The sequence below is a fragment of the Pelodiscus sinensis genome, chromosome 6 (assembly GCF_049634645.1).
Source record: "Pelodiscus sinensis isolate JC-2024 chromosome 6, ASM4963464v1, whole genome shotgun sequence".
In the NCBI taxonomy this organism is placed as follows: Eukaryota; Metazoa; Chordata; order Testudines; family Trionychidae; genus Pelodiscus; species Pelodiscus sinensis.
In genome coordinates, this window is record NC_134716.1 from 19,991,982 (window position 1) to 20,015,459 (window position 23,478).

The 23,478-nt window shown below is 45.9% G+C and overlaps 1 protein-coding gene and 1 non-coding gene across 11 annotated transcripts in view; one reads left to right on the forward strand and one right to left on the reverse strand.

Moving 5' to 3' along the window:
- Positions 1 to 23,478, reverse strand: part of ADAMTSL1 (ADAMTS like 1) — a 707,788-nt gene that overhangs the window by 79,423 nt on the left and 604,887 nt on the right. For all 10 annotated transcript variants that reach the window (XR_012904618.1, XM_075931513.1, XM_075931510.1 and 7 more), the window contains 4 exons: positions 13,937 to 14,147; positions 5,238 to 5,417; positions 3,519 to 3,672; positions 1,082 to 2,222 (listed from right to left, as the gene is read on the reverse strand). Coding sequence is in view for 9 of the 10 variants with exons in the window: in XM_075931513.1 (XP_075787628.1) it covers positions 1,082 to 2,222; positions 3,519 to 3,672; positions 5,238 to 5,417; positions 13,937 to 14,147 (1,686 nt within the window). In the remaining variant the exon portion in view is untranslated. The remainder of the gene's footprint in view (positions 1 to 1,081; positions 2,223 to 3,518; positions 3,673 to 5,237; positions 5,418 to 13,936; positions 14,148 to 23,478) is intronic.
- On the forward strand, positions 12,533 to 12,604 carry TRNAE-CUC (transfer RNA glutamic acid (anticodon CUC)). The gene has a single exon. It is a non-coding gene; the product is annotated as a tRNA-Glu (tRNA).

A 23,478-nucleotide genomic window follows, 5' to 3' on the forward strand; every position in this document is an offset into this window, starting at 1 on the left:
ATTTAACATCTTTAGCTGGAGCACATAACTTATGAGGTGAGACTGAGGGATTTGGGCTTATTTAGTCTACAGAAGAGAAGAGTGACAGCAGCCTTCAACTTCCTGAAGGGAGGTTCCAAAGAGGGTTGGGAGAGGCTGTTCTTAGTAGTGACAGATGACAGAATGAAGAGCAATGGTCTCAAGTTGCAGTGGGGGAGGTTTTTTAGGAAAAACTATTTCACTAGGAGGGTGGTGAAGCACTGGAATGGGCTACCTTGGAAGGTGGTAGACTCTCCATTTCTAGAGGTTTTTAAGTCCCAGCTTGACAGTCCCAGGATGATTTATTTGGAGTTGGTCTAGCAGGCAGTTGGACTTGATGACCTCCTGAGGTCTCTTCCGTCCCTATGATTCTATTCTCTTGTAAAATGGTTATCCAATAAGCTTACCAGTAAGCATGAGACCTCATGCTCACAGGTTAAGTGTTAGTGTTTAACTGGTTAACCCGTTTTAACATTCCTATGTAAACTATGTTGCAACCATCTTCTGAAAACAATTTTGTATATGGTTACAAATTCTAGGAATATAACCTCATCAGACAACCTGGTTAAACTGCAGTTACACACATAGTTCCAATGCATAGCGGAGACTGAACCCTAATCAGCTACCATATAATTCACTCCTAGGCAGAGAACAGTCCTCTAGAAAATCATTCTTTGCTGATCATTTTAACAGAAACAGCCAGCAAATTGTTTAACCCACAACTCAAAACAGCTTCCTGCAACTACTCACATGGGGATTTTAATATCAAAACAAGTAACACACAGCACTGCCCTGATTGTCTCATCTTCACAATTAATTGAAAACTTCATATTTGAAATTGAAATAAAACTGCCCCACAAACTCCTGTCTGTACTACCAGACTGCCTCAGAATCCAGGCATTGAACTACAGAGTTGAAGTCCAGCTTGTCAATGAATGCGTGTGTCTGTGTTGTGTATCCAGACTAAAGCAACATATGTCTGTTTTAGTAATGTGGACAGGCTCTAAAAAAAGGGAAGTGAAAATACTCAGTGTTAGTTATTTTTACAGATCGTTTCTCCTACCTGTCATTGTATTGCACCTCTGCTCCATTTTTAGCCCAGCTAATGGTAGGCTTCGGGTTCCCAACAGCCTCACAGTGAAGCAGCACACTTAGGGTCCCACTGGCTAAAACGACTGTCTGTCCCAAGTGGGTGACAACTTCAGAGGCTGACAGCTGTTGAGCTGCAGAAATCTTCCTGAGGATTGCAGGCTTTCGATGGGGCCTATGTGAGCCATTTCCTAGATCCACTGAAACAGGCAGGTATGCTTCGGCAGACGATGTTCTCAAAGAACTGGTGAATCCAGACACGTGTTTGCGGAAAGGGAACTCTGCTGTAGCTGAACCAATTCTTCTCCCCTGGATTTTGAAAACAGATTCTTGATTTTCCAAATGGCTCCTGATGAGGTCATGAGCCAACTGCACAACAAACTGCTTGCTATAGATGTCCTTAAGTTCCTCAGGCTGCCGAGACACGTTCCTTATGATATCGTCCAAGCGTTTCTGCTCCATGACCATAACAAATGGAAGGCTGAACTCCTGACTCCGGTCCTCCTCCGAAGAGGCATTTCTCTCTGTCGACTCCTGAGCTTCCCAGGATTCCAGGTTTTCCCCAGGCCAGCCTCTCTGCTCCAGAAGTCTTGAGACAATGTTGTCATACTGGCTGCTAGGGTCAGCCAGATGTCCTCGTTTCTCAGCCTTACTTCTGTTGAAGAGAATCCCATTCTGATGCTTCTCCTGAGTGTGCAAGGCTTCATTCAAACTGGACTTCCTTGTACCCTCTTCCTCTCTAATCCCAGCTGGTTGGTTGATAATGACCTTGTTGTCACCGCCAAATAGTCTGATCACAAAATGTTCTCGGGCTGGCCCTGCCATGCAGGTATATGTCCCAGCATCTGAAGGCTTTAAGCGGTGGATCCTCATGTACCCGTACGGTGCAATGGTAATGTGAACTGAGCTGAGGAGTCGCTTCTGGTCCTTCTCCCAGGTAATCATTGATTTACGGAACCTTCTCACAGGGCATCGGAGGACAACAGAGGTTTTGGGCAGCAGGTAGGCATACCCACCCACAATAAAGTGTAGCTTCTTCTGCTTCTTTGTCTGGATGTAAACATTCTTCAGGGCCATAATATGGGGACTTTGCTTTTGAGCCGGCCTGTTGTGCCCTGAAATATAACTAATAATATTAGTATGGGGTACTGTTAAACAAAACAAGCCACTCACTTTGGGAGTGGCAGTACTTTCACCTATTACGTTTTATGGGAGTAACTGGGTTCCAGCTGCTGAGCATCAAGCTGCCGCCATTAAAATGCAAGAAACAATAAGGTACAGTTTAGCATCTCAGTCAGCCTGATGAGGTTAAATGTAGAAGCCAAAGTGCCAGAGATTGAGCGGAGGGGGGAAACAACAGTTCCTGTAGGGTGAGTATTTAAATGAAGAATGTGGGTTACTAAACACGGAATGAGGAGAGAAAGCAAGGACAGTTCTTCTTGCTAAACGTTTGCCATTCAGGCCCTGCAAGGCACCACAACCTTGTAGCTCAAATCTGTTTAGAGTATGTTTTAAATCCCCTGGTATATAATACTAGACTTAATTAGCGATGCTTCGATGGGGCCTATGCTTCCAGATCTCTCTGCCAGAGAAAAAACATGCCCCATTTGAAGTGCAGCATAAAGCAGCATAGGTGTATTATTAACAGAGACATCTTTGATCTGGACACTTGGCTTTGGATTTGGCTCTGGATTTCGCAGCTTCTGCTTCTCTTCGCCTCTCCACCCATAGTTTGAGGTTTTGGATGTCAGACTCTGGTTCAGGCCACTGTAGAGTTAGGGACAGATTGGCTTTTAAATCTCCCTGCAGCAGACTATCCTGCTTTACCCCAGGATATATTGGTGTGCTGCCTACTGTCTCCCCAAAGGCTCTCCATCAATGGGACACAACTTTAATTTCTGCTGCAAGGTCCCATGGGAGCCCAGATGGCACAGGCTGCTGAGGGGATGTGCTAAATGGCATTTACTCCCTCTGGGTTCCTGGCAGAGATGGCATCCTAGCTGTCAAGAGTGTATTGTGCCTCTACACCATCCTTATGAAAGTTAGATCTGGGTTTGTCTCTGAATTTTGAGTCACTCATCACCAAAATGAAAGAGGCAAGGGCCTTGTTTCAGACCCACCTCTAATAATTATGAGAGCTCCCATTCTTCACTCTGTCTCGTTGCTCAGTTCATGGCCAACACTGGCTAAGCATCAGCCACTTGACTCTCCTGACCAACCACATGAGAAAGCCCCAAGTAAGGAAATACAGGACCCAATCATTCAAGGTGCTTTTGACTTCCAGTGAAATAGTTGGGAGCAGAGGGCTCCGAGCATCTTGCAGTGCACTTAGCAATCTGTAGTACCAGATACGTAGTGGTGTACCTTCTGCCTTTCCCCCATAAACACTCCCAAGTTTCTTGCATACTTACTTGTACAAGCAGCTACTGCGCAGGACCTGACTAATGAAGAGAGAGGCAAAGGTGGGCACATTGAGGAATTGATGATGATGGAACCTCCTGTTTTCAGCATCTTCCTGCAAATGGCATTTCGAGTCTGGGTGCCCTCTCCACAGCTCACCGAACACTAGATACAAAATGAGAAACAGCATGTGAAGCATCATTTGACATATATCGCCCTCCCCAGATATTTTATGTAGGCAAATGCACTTAACATCTGTACTATATCCAAAAACACTGTATCTGAGGTCCGGATGTAAAAGCAGTACAGGACAATGTAATCGAAAATATAGCATAATGGATATGCACAAACAGAATGAAGAAAGGTACCATGGGTAATCATAATTCTGATATTTCCTAATTTTTTAACTTTTGACTTTATAACTTCAACATCCTTTTAATGTAGATTATTTCCTATGTAATTACCTATTTTTAAACAAACCGAAAAAACAAACACAAAAATTCTATCAAGTGGAACCATATCGACCCCCTAGTTTTGGTCTTCAGAGGGGTTGGATCCATGACACAGACTTCTACCTCTTGAAACAATGGAGTAATTGATAGCACTAGTAGGTTGTCATCCTCTGTCTGATCCTTCCGCTAGTGCAAATCTAAACATATACTTACCAGTGGGTTTTCTAGCTATTTGCTGAAAGCAGAGGAATATAGAGATTCAGCACTCTTGCGATTAACTCTAGGTTTTGGAGGGGTATCCTATATTGGTTATAACGAGCATTTGAAAAACTGGGTGATATACTGGGAATTGTTGGGCAATCTTAACTACTGTAACAATGTGCGGAGGGCCCAGCTATGCTGTAGTAGACCCCCCATACCTGCAGAGTGCCACAAGTAGGGGCTGCTCTGGCCAACTGAGGACTGATTAACCAGTTATCTCAGTAAGTATGCTGGTAAGGCAATGCTTACCTGTTAACCAGTTAAACCGTCACATCCCTACTTGAGACAAGAAATGAAAAAGGCAAATGCTCATTGCTAGAGAAACCATTTACATAATGGAAATTGTATGTTCAGACTGTATATTCCTGTGGTGGGGTTATTACGTGGTGGCTCCACTAATGCGGAGTAGTCCTCCACAGCCAAATCATGATCTTCTGGGGTAAGCAAGAATTCAAAACAGTAAGTCTCTGACCTTTCCTAGGCTACTGTCTTCATGTCTATTGATGGCTGCAAAAGAGTTGGTTGTTCTCCCCCAAAATGTCCTCCCTTGGTCAAGATCCCCTCTGTGGATGCAGGCTGATGCCAGAAGCATACACCTCGGCATTTTCCCTTTACGTGGAGAAGTGAATGGAATTTCTTCCAATTCTTGATAGAAGCACCAATCTGGGCTATTAAATGAGTAAAGTCTCACATGCCAGCCCTGAGTTCTATACACCTCTTCTGCCAGAACTGCGGCGGGTAGTTAACCAGTTAAACCTATAGTTTAACTTGTTAACAATTTATATGGGATTTTACATCCCTAGCCTCAAGAACTTTTACCAGACACTACTCAAAAAGAAGACACTAGGAGATGCCCCATCTGATAGGATTTCCAACCATTCAAGGAATTAAAGATTAATCTTTCATTAAAGATTATGTCATATAAAGTACCTTCCAGGAATATGTCCAACCAAAATTGGCAACCCTACCCTCTGGCCAATGAGTATTGAACATCTTGCTTATACAGACACAACATACCTGTGTCCAGTCAGAAAGAAGCCATTCACTGGGACAGTCTTCATTTTTGCAGGTTTGTTGGTCAACGGGCCTTGGAGTGGAGCAGAAGGTCTCCGGAAGCTCCAAAAAACTTCCATCTGCCATGCGCTGCTTACAGAGCACATCTCGCTTCTGAGTCCCTGCTCCACAGGTCTGTGAACACTGGGGGAAATTGAGAGAGTCTATAGGAGTGGGAGTTATCTATTCTGACCTTACCCTATGACTTGTGACCATTTTCAAGTAAAGAGCAAAGAAACCAAGAGCACAATGGAAACTGCCTATTGGTCTTTCAGCTCAGTCTGAAACCTTTCATTAGTCAACAGACCCAAACTTAGCTCCCCACTTTGAAGTCTTGAATTTGAAATAAATCCAGCATTGCGGGATTTCTCAGGTTTTTAATTTGTGGGAAACTTGCACGTAGCCTGTGATCTGCAGCTACGCTAAACAAATGGTTTATAAAGTTAATATAATAAGGCATTATGCAACCAACTAGCCCTTTATATTTATGACTGTCAAGAGACAGCAGTGTGTGCTATTTCCAAAAGGGAAGGAGGAAGGTTTATTTGACTCAGTGTAAATCCGAGAGATTAATTTCTAGGGACTCCAGCTATCCTCTCTCCTTAATATAAATAACCTTCTCCATATCCATTTCCACCCAAGCAGGATAAGAAATTTAAAACAAGCAATATTTAAAAATTTTCCTTGTCTCTCTTCTATAAACATGGCAGCTCATCCGTACTGCTCAATGCCTTTGTAATTTGGCTAGAAATAAGCTCTTTTTCTCCTGTATGATCCAATACAGTTCCAGGTCTGTCTCATCCTATCAGAGAAGAACCGAAAATATGAACTGATTTTCTAAAATCAATGAGAGTTGCTTATAATCTGCAACAGGGGAATCGGGCTGGAAAAGTAGAGCATGAAATGGAAAAATGTTAAACATATTTAAGTAGTTAAAAAAATGAATGTTCTATAAAATATTGTAGACTTCATGGGTCTCTTTCTTACACACAGACATGCTTATGTGCGGGTCTCATGTTACTAGAATGCAATTTGTCTTGAAAGACAAAGTGCGAAGGGCAAACATTAGAATCGTGTAAAAAGACACCCATTTAATTTTGTTTTGTTCTGAGGAATGGAAACAGCTTTGCCCAAAACTGTTGGAAAGCACAGAAGCATCAAGAAAAGTTAAAACAAATAAAATACTAATTGAGTTTCAGCAGATGAAACATTGAGAAGCCTCATTTTTAAATGCAGAGAACAAGTAAAATGTATTACTGTTATTGTCAGAAGTAGCAGAAATGCAGGTACTCTAATCACAGACAAGCACCTCATTGTGTTATGTGCTATACAAAAGCTCCTTGCTCCAAAGAATTAACAGTTTAATGTCGAGGAATTGCCCCTCGTTCCAAACACCATGAATTTATTGAGAGTAGTGGGAAAAAACAGAATTTTTCTACCAATTTCTTTTTCTCCAGCCAATCAGGTAATCTTGTTCTGTGAAAATTAATCAGCTGCTCTAAATCAGCAAAACACTGGATAAAGACTGCATCAGATTCTCTCTGTGTCCTGATGACAATCTAGTGCAGGGCTGATCGAAAACATGGGTACTATTAGCTCTCAGAATCATGTTATTTCTTCAGACTTTTTAAAAATGGAAGTTTCTAACCCTCATGGTTTGCCCGTTGTGTTTCCCTGATGTTGGTTAATTCTTTCCACTGCTCTGAAGCCCTCAATCAACATGATGCCAGCAGAGACTTTGTGAGTGTGGCAAGAGGAGAAAAACATAGGGGCTAGGACCATTCCCCTAAGTAGGCACAATGGGTAATCACTGAGGAGCCACTCTGCTTCTCCAGGGGGTGTTGCTCAAACACTGGAGAAGAGAGAGGTATATAGAAGGCGGGGCAATAGTTCTGTGCCCCATTTTTGTCAGTTCATAGAGCTGGCTGAAAGTTCAGAGGGTTGGTGTAGTGTATGCACTTCTTACTTCTTGGAGCATTCGAGAAGAGCCTGCACCTTCTAAGGACAATCATGCACCACAGATTCCTCCTGCAGCCATGAAGATCTGCACTGCCCCTACATAGGGCCAGCCTTAAAGTATGGTTTTTACTGTCTAAAACAACTTGCTTCTATGGTTCCATATAGAGATGTTAAATATTGGTTAATTGAATAGTCGATTAACCTCATGAATTTTTATTGGTTACTCAAGTATTCTATAGTCCCTGGGGAATGGGGCCAGCAGCCAGTGTGCTCCAGTCCCACTCCTGAGAATCCCTCTGGTACTCTACACTACTGCCTCTGTATCAGAGGCAGCAACACGAGGTGCTAGGCGGGAGTTGGTCCATGAGGGAAGCCAGTTTAAAAACCAGCTCCCCTTGTGGACCAGCTGCCTGTCACCCTTTGCCGGTGCCTCTGATACAAAGGCGGCAGTGCAGAGTGGCAGCAGCCCCTATCTGTGGGGATGAGGGGCTGACCTCCTAGACCAGGCATGGGCCAGGCTGCCTGCCCACCTGGCTCCTAATAAACTTTAAATGCATTGTCACAGAGGGGGTAGGTCCTGGACTTGGCAGAGCCAGGACTGAGCCGGGCTGCTGGCCAGCCTGCTAAAAAATGGACTGGCGGGGCAGGGGGAGGAGAGGGAAATGCATGTAGTCTATAGCATTAACCAATAAGCTTTTGCTTATCGGTCAATCAGTTAATCGACTACACCAGGGGTTCCTAAACTTTTTGATATGGGGGACCAGTAAATCCATTCACGAGCTTTTGGTGGACCAGTAACATTTATTTGCATATTCATTAATCAAATGATGAATATGCAAATAAATTGTTTCTGGTCCTTCCAAAGCCCCCAGTGCCAACTTTAGCCCACAGAAAAGTCAGTCGGGACCACACAAGTAAGAAACAAAAACACAACAACTCCAAACTCCTCAAACCTCACTAATGTGGCCCCAACTGTACCTGTGGGTGCTGGGACAGAGTTCTGGGGAATGGTGCCAATGAGTGCTGGGCAGGGGACAGGGTGCTTGCAGGTGCTGGGGCAGGGTATTTGTGGGGGTTGGGGTGGGGGGAGAGGATAGGGACTGATACCTTGGGATTCTGTAGCTGCCAAGGCCAGGAAATACGCAGGCTGCCCCCATCCTCCAACCACTGACGCGGTACCTTACACGCTGGTCCGTTGAACGCCTGATGCCTTCCTGTGCACGGGGAGGGGGAGTCCTGGACCACGCCAGCCCCAACCGCTTGTGCAGTGCACGCCTTGCTCCTCTGCTCCCCATGGCAGCACGTGCCGTCCGAGCAGCTGGAGCTGGTGCACTGGGGACTTTATTCCCCTGCTCCCTTCCTGCTCAGGGGGAGGAGAGAGGGAGAGTCCTGGACCACGCCTGCCCCAACCACTCGGGCAGCGTGTGCCTTGCTCCTCTGCTCCCCACGGCAGCATGCGCCGTCCAAGCTAGCGCAGTCCCAGATCCCCATCCTCTCCCCTGCGCGCAGGAAGGCAGCAGGGGAACAAAATCCCCAGTGCGCAATGGACCGGCGTTTTAGGTACCATGCCGGCTATGGGAGTAGAAGCGAGAGCAGCTCAACGGAGGTAGCGCAGCTGCAGAACTGCCCCCTGACCCAGCAGGAAGCCCGCACTTCCTCCATTGATACTGGGAGTTCAGCGTGGCATTCATTTTGAGGGTTGCGGGCAGCGAGGTGGGCTCTCGCAAAACATTTTCTGAGGCCCGATATTTTTTTCCTAAGGACTAGTACTGGGCCGCGGACCACAGTTTGGGAAATGCTGGACTACACGATTACATCCTTCGTTCCATAGCAAGGCAGAACAGCTGCAATGGGAGCTTAGAGTAGGCATCTTCTTGCCAGCAGCTCTGCAGGATTCAGCTGGCTTCTAAGGCCTGTTACTGCTTAAATTTAAAAAGACATTTTAAAATAAAGAGAAAAATAGCTTAGAAATGTCTGACAAGGGCAGTAGTTTTCCAGTGCCGATCTGTGTTAGGCAATTGTTCCAGAATACTCGTAGTGACAGGACAGCACTGAGGACACACAAATAGATACAGGCCTGAGACTTTGGCCTTTATTCAGTAATAAAACTACAGTAGTTTTTAATGTGACATCTCCCACTTGGTTTCTGCAGAGCAGATATTTACTAGGGCTTGTAAAAAAACGAATAATTGTATCCACTTCAGAAACACACTACTGAAAACAAGATAAACATCCTAATGGCTAAGTTCTAGGGACACAGCATTTTAAAAATAAATACAATCTTGATTTTATAAGGATGCATTTTTAAACATTTGGAATGTTACCTATTCAGATGATTATCAGGACTTTATTTGCCAAGAACACTGGGGCTTTTAAATGTATCTAATTTGGATTATCTTTCTTTAACAAATATAAAGAGCCTCGGAGAAGAAGACAAAAAAATAAATGCCTCTACACAAAAAAATAAATGCACACAAATCAGATATTAAGAATGGCAACATCCAAAAGCCAGTGGGGGAGCACTTTAACCTGCCCTGGTACATGGTTTCGGACTTGCAAGTTGCCATTCTCAGACAGAAAAACTTCAAAAACAGACTATAGAGAGACACTGCTAACATGGAAAAAAAACAAGTAGTCCTATAGCACCTTAGAGAATAACAAATTATATATATTATATTCATATGCAAACTTGACACCCTCAACCAAGGTCTAAATAAACACATGGAGTGGTTCTCCCATTGCAATAAGTAATTTTCTATTCAGGTAGTCTCACCTTCTCATCACTGTTGGAGATTAGCCACATCTATTCTGATTTAACTAGCACTGTTGTCACACTCCCATCTCTATATTCCTTTTCCCTCTCCTTTTTTTTCTGTCTTTCTTTCTGTCTGTCTTCTCTTCAGCATCTGAGGAAGTGAGATGTAGCTTGCATACCCTAATAAATTTGTTACTCTTTAAAGTGCCACCAGACTCCTTGTTTTTTTTTTAAGAGATTAAAATATCATTCCTGAACCTTTGTGAATTAAAACTTTTGTCATTGTTTAAAAATGACTAGGAGAGAGAGCTATGAAAAGCAGAACCATAGACATTACATGGACAAAACTCACAACTGGTCCGGAGGTGAGCTCAAGGGCAGTGGGACCTGAGGGTTTGTCTACATGTACATTTAGCCTGTGGCAAGTTGGGGTGTGAATCTTCCTTGCACTAGCTTGCCATGCTGTAGTGAATTCTGTTGACGCAAGTTAACAGTCTGTTAATATGAAATGGTTTAGTCCTGTTCCAAAGAGGATTTTGAACTGCTAACATGCATGAGCAAGGTCCCTATGGGCAGCTAGATTTTGGCAGGCTAGTGCAGGGTAGATTCACAACCCAGACTGCCACAGGATAAGTACATACATTTAGACAAGCCATAAGGTCCCACTTCAGCCCTTAAGGTACCACACTGGCCCTTGTGCTTGCTTCCTAACTAGTTGTGAATTCCACCCATAGACAAGCGCTAAATGATTTATTGGCTTTGCACAGGAAATACTACTTCAGATAAAACGCCTATAGGAAAATGGCAGCATATCTTGCTGTGGGGACAGTAGGTTTGATATCAGCTTCTGCTGGAAATGAATTCTCCCCCTGCCTGCTGGGAGAGGGATTCACCCTGAAGCAGGGCAGACTGTGTTTCAACTCCTCATGGGAAGTTCTGCAGCTTTAAACTATGGTCAGAACTTTACAGGAGTCCTGTTAGTGGAGGCTCCCTGGGGGTTAAGTTGAAACAGCCTGTATTGTGAGGCTGCCCTAGCCAGTTGTGTCTTCCCCAGAGAAGAAGTTGAGTCTTACATCTGAAGCCATTACCATCCAACTCTGGGTGTCCTTTCTATCACTGTGTGCCCTGTACCAGAAGCCAGCTAGTGCAATGTACACTCTACAACAGTGAGGAGAAAGAGAACTTGCTGCTGGGCACTCCCAAGGAAACCCTTACTCTGATAAAAAGACCCGAGAGTGCAGACAGGGCCTGTCAAACCTGCTTCCAAAAACCAGCCTCCCTGCCAAGCTCAATTTCCTAATGTAGATGGGACTCCAGCATCCTGATATTCTGACAGTTCTCAACTACATTAGAGCAGTTGGAACTCTGAAAGTGCTTCTTATATGCTTTTGCATAGGCACAAGCAATCTTAAATCTGGCATTTCTTAACATTTTGAGCACTTGGACTTTGCCATCCTAATGTTTCTTAATGTAGAATTTTGCATGTAATTTATAGGTTCAGTGTGTTTAACAGGGTCACTGAGTGTGCGAGCCTGAACGCTCTCTCTCTGTGGAGGTTGAGACCTCTGGTCGGGTCACACAGAGTCTGTATGTGAAATAAAGCAAACCCCTCTCAAGGTACAAGTCCAATGGGGGCTTCTCTCAATGCCCTCTAATGTCTTTGTCCCTGCTCCAGAATAGAGCGGTGGTCCAGGGCTCCTTCCTGGAGGCAATGTCTTTGCCCTCTTAGGGCCTTTCTGATCACAACTCTCCAGCTGGGCCACTAAAGTTCAGTTGCCCACCTGTGCTGCCTCAGGGTATGTCTAGACTACATGCCTCTGCTGACAGAGGCATGTAAATTAGACTACCCGACATGGTCAATGAAGCGGGGATTTAAATATCCCCCGCTTCATTAAAATAAAAATGGCCACTGCGCTGTGCCGGCTCAGCTGATTGTCGGCACAGCGCAGCAGTCAAGATGCGGATCGGTCGACAGAGGAAGCCTTTGTCGACCGCTCCTTTATGCCTCATGAAATGAGTTTTACAGGAGTGGTCAACAAAGGCATTCGCTGTCGACTGATCCGTGTCTTGACTGCTGCGCTGTGCCAACAATCAGCTGAGCCAGCACGGTGCAGTGGCCATTTTTATTTTAATGAAGCGGGGGATATTTAAATCCCCGCTTCATTGACTATGTCGGTATGTCTAATTTACATGCCTCTGTTGGCAGAGGCACGTAGTCTAGACATACCCTCAGAATCCAGGCCTCTTCCCTTCCAGTGGCTAAAGGGTGTGTGGAAGAACCAAGGCTCAGCCCAGGGACATGTAGATAGAAGCTGTCTGCAATGTCCCTTTAAATAATTGCACTGCTGCTATAATTCCCTGGGGCACATCCCCATGAATCCCGCACATTCTTCATCCTTACTTTGGGGCCATGTCCCAGCAGCCAATTTAGAACACCATCTGCTTTCCTCTTGCTCTGGCCTGCAACTTCTTATACCGACCTGTTGGCTCCTGATTGGCTGCTTCCCACATAGTTCTCTAGGCAGGAAGGAGGCCTTACTATGTCTCCCTGGTGGTCTAGTGGCTAGGATTCAGCACTCTCACTGCTGTGGCCTGGGTTTAATTCCCAGTCAGGGAAAACAGCCCAATTTATTTCCATGAAAACTGCCAAGTCTTTGCTATTTCATCACTGGAAGATATTACAGCCCCTGTGACACAACAGGTTGATTATAGGACTCCTCTCTACCATCCTTTTCTAGAGCAGGGTGTCACAGACCACAAGGCCTCCAGCAGAGGGTCTCAGGGTCCAGTCCACCCTGTCACAGAAGGGTTTGGGAAAGACACATTTTAAAATACATGTGTATAATATTCTTTAATATTTTAAATGTATAGATAGCATGGAGTCTTTTTACAGGGAAATGAAGGACTAATGCTGTAAAATTTTGGCAAAACAACACACTGAATAGAGATTTGTTGTAAAGATGGCTGCTTAAACCCTGAGTTCACTCATGAATTACTACTGTACAAGCTAATAGCACCTCTAGGTGAACATATTAACATGCCATCTAGCTCAAATGGCTTTAAAATAGGTGGCATACATTCCATGTGGAGCTAGATATAGCATGGGGAAAGTACTCGGCAAAACTTCCACTCATTTCCTATTGGGTGAAATTAACCCATGTACAGAGGGCCAGCAGCACTTACATATTCTGAAGGTTTAAATGAGAGATAAGTGGTGCAGTGGTCCTTTTTCTGGCCTCTCTGTTGGGTAATGATTTTCACTGTTAGTCCTGACCCATAAGACCTCTCGCTGTGCAGGATTACATCTAACTCAATCACTCTCAGTTGCGTCACGACGCTTCTTTTGCATCTAGATGGCAACCAGCTCATTTTAAGTTGTGATCTAAAATAAATCTTCCAATTGGCTTCCAAAAGCACAGAGTGACTGTATTGACCCAAAGTAAAACACAATTTAGAAAGAGATTTTTAGACAGATGGCAACTAGGCACCCAACTCCCACTGAAAGTCACTATGACTGAAATGTCTCAACTGTCATTTGTGCCTTTGAAAATCCAACCCTTACTAGTTAGTGGAAAAATCCTTCCACAACTAAAATATTTCTTTACTTTTCAAGGAGTGCCCACCAACTTGTTCTAATCCATTTTCTCCTCCCCCTCATCATGTATCAATCCTGTTTCTTTATAGCTCCAGATCCCTACGGGCCTTTGCATGACAGCTAAGTTATGGTAGCGTCTTTTATTATTACTCATAACTCTGATTTATGATCCTTTTGGATCTGAAGTTGATTCAGTCATATAGTAACAGTTAATAATTTATTCTTGAAAATCTTAATTAAAATTAATAAAAATCACTTTAGTTAAAACCAATTACAGTGTGTCACTGACTAAACTAGGCCAGTCTATTTTATGAGCATTAAATGGGATAAAATGGATTAGGTGCATACTCTCACCTGTTGCCATTCAGTAGAGTACCAGGATGGTGGGCAGTCAAAACGATTGCAGGCTTGCACTAGGGAAGGCTTGGGTTTATGACACAGCTCATCTGCTGAAATAATCGTCTCATTTGTCTCTCTTGAGAGGAGGTGAGAGCAGAAGACATCTCGAGTCTGCAGTCCAACTCCACAGGTGAGACTACAGGAGCTCCATTTCCCGATTTCCCATCTGAGGAGGGGTCAGAAAGAGCAAACCTTGAGTGTACAATGAAAACAACACCACCCACTTCTCTCAAGGATAGCTCTCTGGAGAATCTGTGACTTAATGGAAAACACTGATCCAGGGAGGCCAACAGCCCTACCGGGCCTCTGGGAAAGGAATGTGGGTCCCAGCTCCAGGCTCCCAGATGGGACTCTAGAAGGGGTTGGGGCAGCCAACTCAAGGCACCACCACCTGGAGTGTGCCACACCTTCCCTCTCCCTCCTCCCCTCCCCCCCCCGACCTTTAGTGCTGCCTGGAGTGTACCACGTGGTGATTTAAAGGGCCCAGGACTCTACTCACTGCCATAGTAGCAGAGGCAGTGGCCGAGAGCCTCGGGCCCTTTTGAATGAGCAACTGTCCCTTTTGTCCCCCCCCCCCCCCTTTCAGCAGGCTTCCTCTCATCACTTTCAGCTTAGTTTGGATTATTTTGTCTTTCCTCTCCTCCCGCAGCCCCTGATGTCTGAATTAAGAAGATAAACAGAACCACTGATTGGTTATGGTTGTTTTGAGTTGTAAATTCAAGTCAAAAGCTATTTGACTTCAAGTCTCACAGCAGCCTCCAGTCTCGTGGAAATATCTCTGCCTCATAAAAAAGGTTATTGCTGGCTGGAACAGTTCAGGTTAATGAGCCTCAAGACAGAGTATGCTAGAACAGATTGGCTCTTTTGTGGAAGGGTAGGGAGGAATAATCTAGTAACAATTTCATCCGAGTAAATGCCGGTGGAGCCTTGGGGATGACTCTCTGCCAGGAGACCAGGCTGTAGGACTCCTAATTGACTTGCTGCTGCTGTTGGGGGTGAGGAATGCCAGAGCCGTCATGAATGACAGTGGGATTGCAGCACTAGCATTCCCAGTCACTGGCTGGATGCCTACAGCTACAAATGTTGCCTCTGCATCGATAGAAGGATTGTTGGTGCCAGCATAAACCTGGGCTGAATTTAGCCCTTAAAAATATCCTAAAGTTGATTTCAATAAATTCAAAACTTGCTTGCAGCTGGGTCCCTCCCCAGCCCCAGAGATTAATTTAGGGAACTGCTGAAAACATTTACTAACATGGTCAACTATGCACAGACCCCAGCACATGTAGCGAGGCCTCACTCCTTGTACACCAGAGAAAGACAGTGGCTGATATAAGGCTCTGACTTACATATATTATTAAAAATGAATCTTACATTCATTGGGGAGCCCAGTGTCATCTCACCAACCTTCCCCAAAACACTAGGGCTAGCCTTATGCTATGCTCCTATTTATGAAAGAAAGACATGAAGGCAGGATTCTTTCTGAATATTGAGTCATACCTTCCTCCTTAAGTAGTCCCACTGAAATCAGACTGTGTGAGAGTAAGGCACTACTCACCACAAATAAGAGTACAAGAATCTGCCCCAGAAGAAACAAAACAAGACAGAAAAGAAAGGAAATAATCATCAGAAGAGATATGGCAGCTGGAGACTCTGAATGGGACAGAGAAAGAAACTGAAAGAAGACTGACTAAAAGCTGTAGAAAGAACAGGAGGGAATCATTTCAGGAACCATTTAATCTCACAATAGTTATTCTGCCATGACAATATAGAACTGGATCAAACTGAGATAAGCAACCACATGGAAACTGTGAGAGTTCGAATGTTGAGCACATTAAAACTAGATGGAAAACTATACTAATAAATGTATTTTACAGAATAACTCTGCCTTGGCAAGATGAACTAGATAAAGTAGTATCGCCAACTCCTATGGTTCTCTGACACGGCTAAGTTCTATATTTGTTCTCTCTTTCTCAGTTACATCTGTGTCAAATTGTTCAGGCTACAAGTAAAAATATCCCCTCCCCTAAATGACAGTGTGGAGACGCTGAAACATCCAAAAAGCCACATTGGGCTCCTTCTGGGCCAGATCTGTCAATAGAGTATAACGTTTGAATCCAGCAGAGAAAATGCTTTGTACACTGTCAGCAACAATAAGGATTCTACAGTTGGAATGTGGATGCCCATTTTGTTACTGAAATCCAGCTCACCCTTTTCTAGCTGATTTAGTTCTGCAGAGACAATAATAAAAACTTATTTTTGTCAATAAAATAACCCTGTACAACAGGGGTCTCAAACTCACAGCCAGAGCAGCCTCTGCTCTGCTCCACCGCCATCTCCCAGGTCAGCCTAGTCACTCTGCATCGGGGTGGAAAGCAGAGTGCTCTTACCCCAGCATGGGCTGTCTTGGGAGATGGTGGTGAAGTGGAGCAGGTAGCAGGCTGCTGTGTAGCTATCTTTCCCCATGGCTCCTGCTGTTGTGGTGATTGTGGGAGTGGGGAGAAGCCCCTGCGGTTGGTCCCAGCCTGCCCAGGGCCCTGTGGGTTAACCTGAGTATAAGGAACCATCCAGTACATGGGACAGTTGGGAGGGCCGCCATGCCAAACCCTCTTATGGATGGGACAACTCTACTTGCACCTCCCCTGGGCCACAGACTTCCAGTTTCAGAGCTAGCAGCTGCAAGCCAACATAGCCGTGCTGAACTTCTGATGTTGGCGTTAGGAGTCCCAGGTTGGGGGGGGCGGGGGGTTAATCGCCTCGGGGATGCATGGGAAACAAGTTCATGGGCTGACAGGTGGGGATGGGAGATGTATGGTGGGGGGGGGGGAGACATGTTGAGACATTTGTACCCCCTCACCCCTGCTGAAGCCCTACCAGAGCAGGGTGCCTGCTGGCCCATTAGGAGGATTTGAGGACTGGCACTGGCCCGAAGGTAAACTGAGTTTGAGACCCCTGCTATGTAACATGGAGCACATGCTGAGTAAGAAGTTGCCGTTTTTACAGTCACTTTCCTAACTAAAAACAGGAAAGGCCATGAAGTTTGTTACATTTCTGTGGAATAACAGTAACATTTGGCAGCTAGTAACATTCCACTCACCAGAGTACACACTCCTTACAAATGAGAAGTCTTAAATCAGATTTTCCTATAAAGTTGCCCATCAGAATTAATGTGTGTATCAGCTGCTCTCTGTGCATGGAACATCTTAGGGTGCATCTACACTGCACCGTTATTTTGAGATAACTAATGTTATTTCAAAATAACAATGCGAGAGTCTACACAGCCATTCCATTATTTTAAAATAACTTCGAAATAACAGTTTATTCTGAAATCTGTAAACCTCATTCTACGAGGAATAACACCAATTCCAAAATAGCTATTTTGAAATAAGGTGTGTGTAGACACTTCACTGCTGTTACAGGCAGTCCCCTAGTCATGCGGATCCGACTTATGTCGGATCCGCAGTTACGAACAGGGTTTTTCTCACCCCGGAGGATGGGAGCGGCGGGACGCCCAGATGCGCCGCGATCCCGCCGCCCGCGTCCTCCGGGGTGAGAAAAACTGCTCCGCGTCTCCCTGGTCTGCTGGGGGAGGAGCCCCCCCAGCAGACCAGGGAGACGGGGAGCAAAGCCTCAGAGGAGGCCGGCAGCGGGATAGCCGCGGCGCGTCTGGGCTGTCCCGCTGCCCGTGTGCTCCGCGGCTTTGCTCCCCGTCTCCCTGGTCTGCTGGTCTCCAGCAGACCAGCAGACCAGGGAGATGCGGAGCAAAGCCACGGAGGACCCGGGCGGCAGGACCGCGGTGCGTCTCGATCCGCCGCCCGCGTCTCCTAGGTCTGCTGGGGCGGGCGCAGCTAGCGCGCCCCCCCCAGCAGGCCAAGCTTTTCTCCGGACACCTGTGGTAGAGCAGCTGGGGTGCTGCCGGTTGGTCCCGCAGTGCCGCTCTGTGCGCTACTGGACCAACCCAGCAGCACCCCAGATGCTCTGCCCCAGGCGTCCTGATTCAGCCGCTGCTGGTCAGTTTCAGCAGCGGCTGAATCAGGACGCCAGGGGCAGAGCAGCTTGCGTACTGCTGGGTTGGTCCAGTAGCTCCGAGGAGCGGCGCTACTGGAGCAACCCAGCAGCACCCCGGCTGCTCTGCCCCAGGCGTCCCCAAGTCAGCCGCTGCTGAAACTGACCAGCGCTGACTACAGGAAGCCCGAGGCAGAGTTGCTCTGCTCCGGGCTTCCTGGAATCAGCCGCTGATCAGTTTCAGCAGCAGCTGACGTGGGGACGCCTGGGGTTCTTAAGTTGAATCTGTATGTAAGTCGGAACTGGCGTCCAGATTCAGCCTGTTGAAACTGATCAGTGGCTGATTCCAGGAAGCCCAGGGCAGAGCAACTCTGCCTCGGGCTTCCTGTAGTCAGCCGCTGGTCAGTTTCAGCAGTGGCTGAATCTGGACGCCAGTTCCGACTTACATACAGATTCAACTTAAGAACAAACCTACAGTCCCTATCTTGTACGTAACCCGGGGACTGCCTGTATTTCAAAACAGCCCCTCACCGGGCCATTCCTTCCCAGTGCTTCCTGGGGCTCTAAATTGAGATAGCAAGTCTACACCAGGGAAGCCTGCCTCAGACTAATTTTGAGGCTTCCCTTCAGTGTAGATGTGCCATTTCAAAATAAGCTATTTTGGAATAACGATTCCGGAATAGTTTGTTTAGAAATAAACGTGCAATACAGATGTACCCCAAGACTTAGATAGTTGAGTTGGGTGCTAAAAAGAAGGCATTTTCTTCCTCCTAGATCTATTTTGACACAGGATTAATGATGTCAGTTGCCAAAATGTCTTGTCTTCAAAAGTGGTTAGTAGCTGCTATCTCTGGAAACTTGTTTGTTTTGCTCTAAATGTTTCTGTAGACAGTTTATATCCACGTGTCCAAAGTACCATTGCAACTCTTCCTAGCTCTTAGCTTCTGTAAAAGAGGGTCCCCCTTCTGTAATGCCCTTTTTCTCGAGCAAGTAAATATTTGTATTTGAATCTTTTTATTGCAAGTTTCCCCTGTTGCCTATCTATAACACTGGTGGCACAATTTTCTCCACTGACTTCAAATAGGAAAGTCTTAGAGGGGAATAGAAACCATGGGGTCAGAGGAACTTGGTCCTTAATGAGGCAGTCTGCATAACCAGAAAAAGCAAAAGGAGTTATGTGGATAATCAGTAGTATTTACAACCCATAATAATAAAGGACAAAAGTCAGTCTTAACATAAGAAAAAATTACCATAAAATGTTTATTATAGATTGATTGGTAGCACCACTATTATAACTAAAACTACCCAATGCTTCCCATTATAAGACCCCATTTTTTCAGTAGTTTATAAAACTTTCCCAAACTTTTAATGATGTTTTGAAATGTAAGCATGTACGTGTATCTAATCGTATAGATTTTTAAAATACTATTTTTCCACAGGATGTCTGCCTCTTTCAGTGCACAGGACGGAACTGCTCTGGAGATAAATCATATTTGTATGATGAAGACAACCACTGTTTATAGAAGGCCTGCTTTATTTGTTGCAGAAATTGAAAGATGTGTAGTGAACAGGGCAGGGGATTTCAGGAAGAGAAATGATGGTCTTGTGGTTAAGGCAGCTGAATAATACCCCAAGGAATTGGATTCTACCCCTATCTCTGCCCTAGAGTTCTTATGTGATGCCAAAGAACGTCTCACAGATGGTCACTAATGGTGTGTTTTTCATTTTTCTGAGCCTGGCTTCAGACTTTAGAGTGAGATTTGCAGATATGCTGAGAATCCTGCAGCCGCAAATGAAGTCAATGGGAGCTCTGATTTAAACATATAAAATGCTAAATACTGCATAAAAATTATGTAATAAGAGGCTCAAACTGGGTACCCAAAATTAAAGGGTACTTTTGTCCTTAATGTCTTCATGTCTCATTCTTCATCTGTAAAAATGGAGATTTCACAACTGCCCCCACCCCATCTCACAGGGGCGTTGTGAAAATAAATGTATGTTTGTGAAGCACTCAAATACAGTAGTGCTGAACACCACAGTAAAGTCCATAAGGAAATTAATAATTCTCTCTTCAGAACAAGGTCTGAATAGTGTGCATACATTGAACACTGGGGAGAAAAGACAGTATTGAATAGCTACTGATTAAATGAGCACCATCTATTTTGTACACTCAATGAGGCGAGAGTCCTGTGGAAAATGTGTCAGGTGACCAGATCAGGTGACTAAAAATTGTGTGATAATGCATTTGCATGAATTATGGTTGTGTAGGCAAGCTTAATTCTGGCATTTCCTAACTTCTGAATGCTTGATAATATTCTATTAATACGATTATTTACTGTGTAATTATATATCTGTCTGTCGCACTGCAGCTATATCATAAGAATGTGTTAATGACTATTACAGGCAGTCCCCGGGTTATGTACAAGATAGGGACTGTAGGTTTGTTCTTAAGTTGAATTTGTATGTAAGTCGGAACTGGCGTCCAGATTCAGCCGCTGCTGAAACTGACCAGCGGCTGACTACAGGAAACCCGAGGCAGAGTTGCTCTGCCCTGGGCTTCCTGGAATCAGCCGCTGATCAGTTTCAACAGTGGCTGAATCTGGATGCCTGGGACAGAGCAGCTGGGGAGCTGCCGGGTAGGTCCCCGCAGCGCTGCACCTCAGCACTGCGGGGACCAACCCGGCAGCGCCCCAGCTGCTCTACCCCAGGCGTTGGTGAGAAAAGCCTGGTCTGCTGCGGGGGGGGGGGGGGAGGGGAGGTGCACTAGCGGGGTCCCGCCCGCATCCTCCGCGTCTTTGCTCCACATATCCCTGGTCTGCTGGGGGCCCCCCCCCCAGCAGCCTAGGGAGACGCGGAGCAAAGACGCGGAGGACGCCGGCAGCGGGACCGCGGCGCATCTGGGCTGTCCCACGGTCCGCGTCCTCCGGGGTGAGAAAAGCTGCTCCGCATCTCCCTAGTCTGCTGGGATCCCCCCCCAGCAGACCAGGGAGACGCGGAGCAGCTTTTCTCACCCCGGAGGACGCGGACCACGGGACTGCGGCGGGTCTGGGAGGTCCCGCAGCCTGCGTCCTCCGGGGCGAGAAAAGCCCCATTCGTAACTGCGGATCCGACATAAGTCGGATCCGTGTAACTCGGGGACTTCCTGTATTACAAAATGGCTATACTAGCAATGATTATGCCTCTAAATATTGAACATGGCCCTGGTTACTTCTGGCTTCAGCTGGCAAAAGGGTTACAAATATATAAAAAGCTCTAAGGCATATTTATTCTTGCTGGTTGACAGACTATTGACAGTTTTGGGCTTTGTACTTTCTTTATTGTTTCCTGAAGCCAAAGAGAGAGATTTTATGATTTGTGTTTGAAACACACGCTTTGCCTCTCTTTCTCTCTCCCTCCCTCCCCTGAATCTGCCATTTCCCAAAGCAAGGCCAATAACAAGCAGCAGGGCTGGCCCGAGCCATTTTGGCGCCCTGGGCTCCAGATGCATGGTGCCACCCCTGGGGTGCATGGCCCCGCCTCTCGGCACATGGTGCATACGCGGGCTCACCCCCGGGACGCATGGCCCCGCCTCCGGGCGCAGGACACATGCGTGGGCCTGCCCCTTGGGCGCGTGGGCAGACGCACGGCACATGTGCTGCCGTCGGCCTGGCCATTGCCAATGGCTCACAGCCCGGGGCCGTCTGGGGTGGACTATGAAGGGCCCTATGGCCGCAGGGGGAAGGGCGCTGCTGGCCAGTGCTGTGGGGGTTAACACGACCCCCACCCAGGGCGGCCACTGCAGCCCATGGAAGCCAGACAGCCCCTGTAGGTTGGCGCCCTGGGCAGCTGACCGGCGAGCCCACCCCTTAGTTTGGCCCTGACTAGCAGCCAAACTACAATGCCATTCCAGCTCTTCCAACAGAAAACTTCAGTATACGTGCATCAAACCAGTAAGCTCTATGGGCTCTAAGCCTGCTAGTTTACCTGTAAGGGCAATAGCTTAAACAAGTTACTCTGTGAACCCCCCATCCAGATTGCTTAAAAGAGGGAAGAATATTGGAGGGAAGGGAAGATGCTTGATACGTTTGGGAATTTTTTTCCACTGTTACACTTTGCAAATAAACATGAGATGTCTGAGTTCAGGATTTTAGCAAAAGAAAGGACAGCAGCAGAATATAGACCCCAAACTTCAGGAAAAACAGACTTTGACTTCCTCAGGGAACTGATGGGCAGGATCCCCTGTATAGCTTACATGAGGGCTACAAGAGTCCAGGAGTGCTAACTGTATTTTTAAAAAGCCTTATTGAAGGCACAAGAACAAACCACTCCAAAGTGCAGAAAGAATAGCAAATATGTCAGGCAACAGGGTTAGCTTAACATAGTTTAAATACAAAAAGGAAGCTTATAAGAAGTGGACACTTGGGCAGATGACTAGGGAGGAGTCATACATAGATACATTGCTAGGCAAGCAAGGGTGTAATCAGAAAGGCCAAAGCACAATTGGAATTTCAGCTTGTAAGGGATGTGAAAGGTAACAGGAAAGGTTTCTACAGGCATGTTACCAATAATGTTACCAATAAAAGCATGGTCAGGAAAGGTGTGGGACCCTTACTGAAAGGGGAAGGAAAACCTTGTAGCAGATGGTGTGGAAATAAACCCTGGGAGATGAAAGGACAGGTTAAGAACTATTTAGAAGAGCTGGACATGCACAAATCCATGGGAATGGATCTAGTAAATCTGAAGGGACTGGGAGGTCTGGTTGATGAGATTGCAGAGCCACTGACCATTATCTCTGAAAAGTTGTGGAAAGGGAGGTCCCGGAGGATTGAAAAAAGGCAAATATAGCATCTGAAAAAAAGGGAAGAAGGAGAATTCAGAGTACTACAGACTGGTCAGCTTCCCCTCATTCCCCAGAAAAACCATGGAGGAGATCCTCAAGGATTTTGAAACACTTGGAGGAGAGGAAGGTGATCAAGAACAGTCAGAATGGGTTCATTGAGGGCAAATCATGCATGACCCACTAACCCCTTTCTATGATGAGATAAATGGCTTTGTGGATATGGTGAAAGCAGCAGATGTGATAAACCTTGACGTTAGCAAAGCTTTAGATAAAGCCTCCCACAGTACTTTTGCCATCAAATTAAAGAAGGCTGTCTTGGAAGAATGGAGTACAAGGTGGATAAAAAGCTGGCTACATTGTTGGGCTCAAGAGGTTGTGAGGAACAGCTCAATGTCTAGCTGGCAGCCGGTGTCAAGCAGAATGCCCCGGGGTCTGTCCTGGGACCACTTTTTCACCATTAATTATTTGGATGGTGGGATGAATTGCATCCTCAGAAATTTCCTGGATGACACTAAGCTGGGGGAGAGGAAGTAATGCTGGCAAGTAGGGATAGAGCCCAGAAATTGGAGGACTGGACCAAAATAAATCTGATGAGATTCAACAAGGACAAATGCAGAGTCCTACACTTAGGATGGAAGAATCCCAAGCACTGCTACAGGATGGGGACCAACTGCCT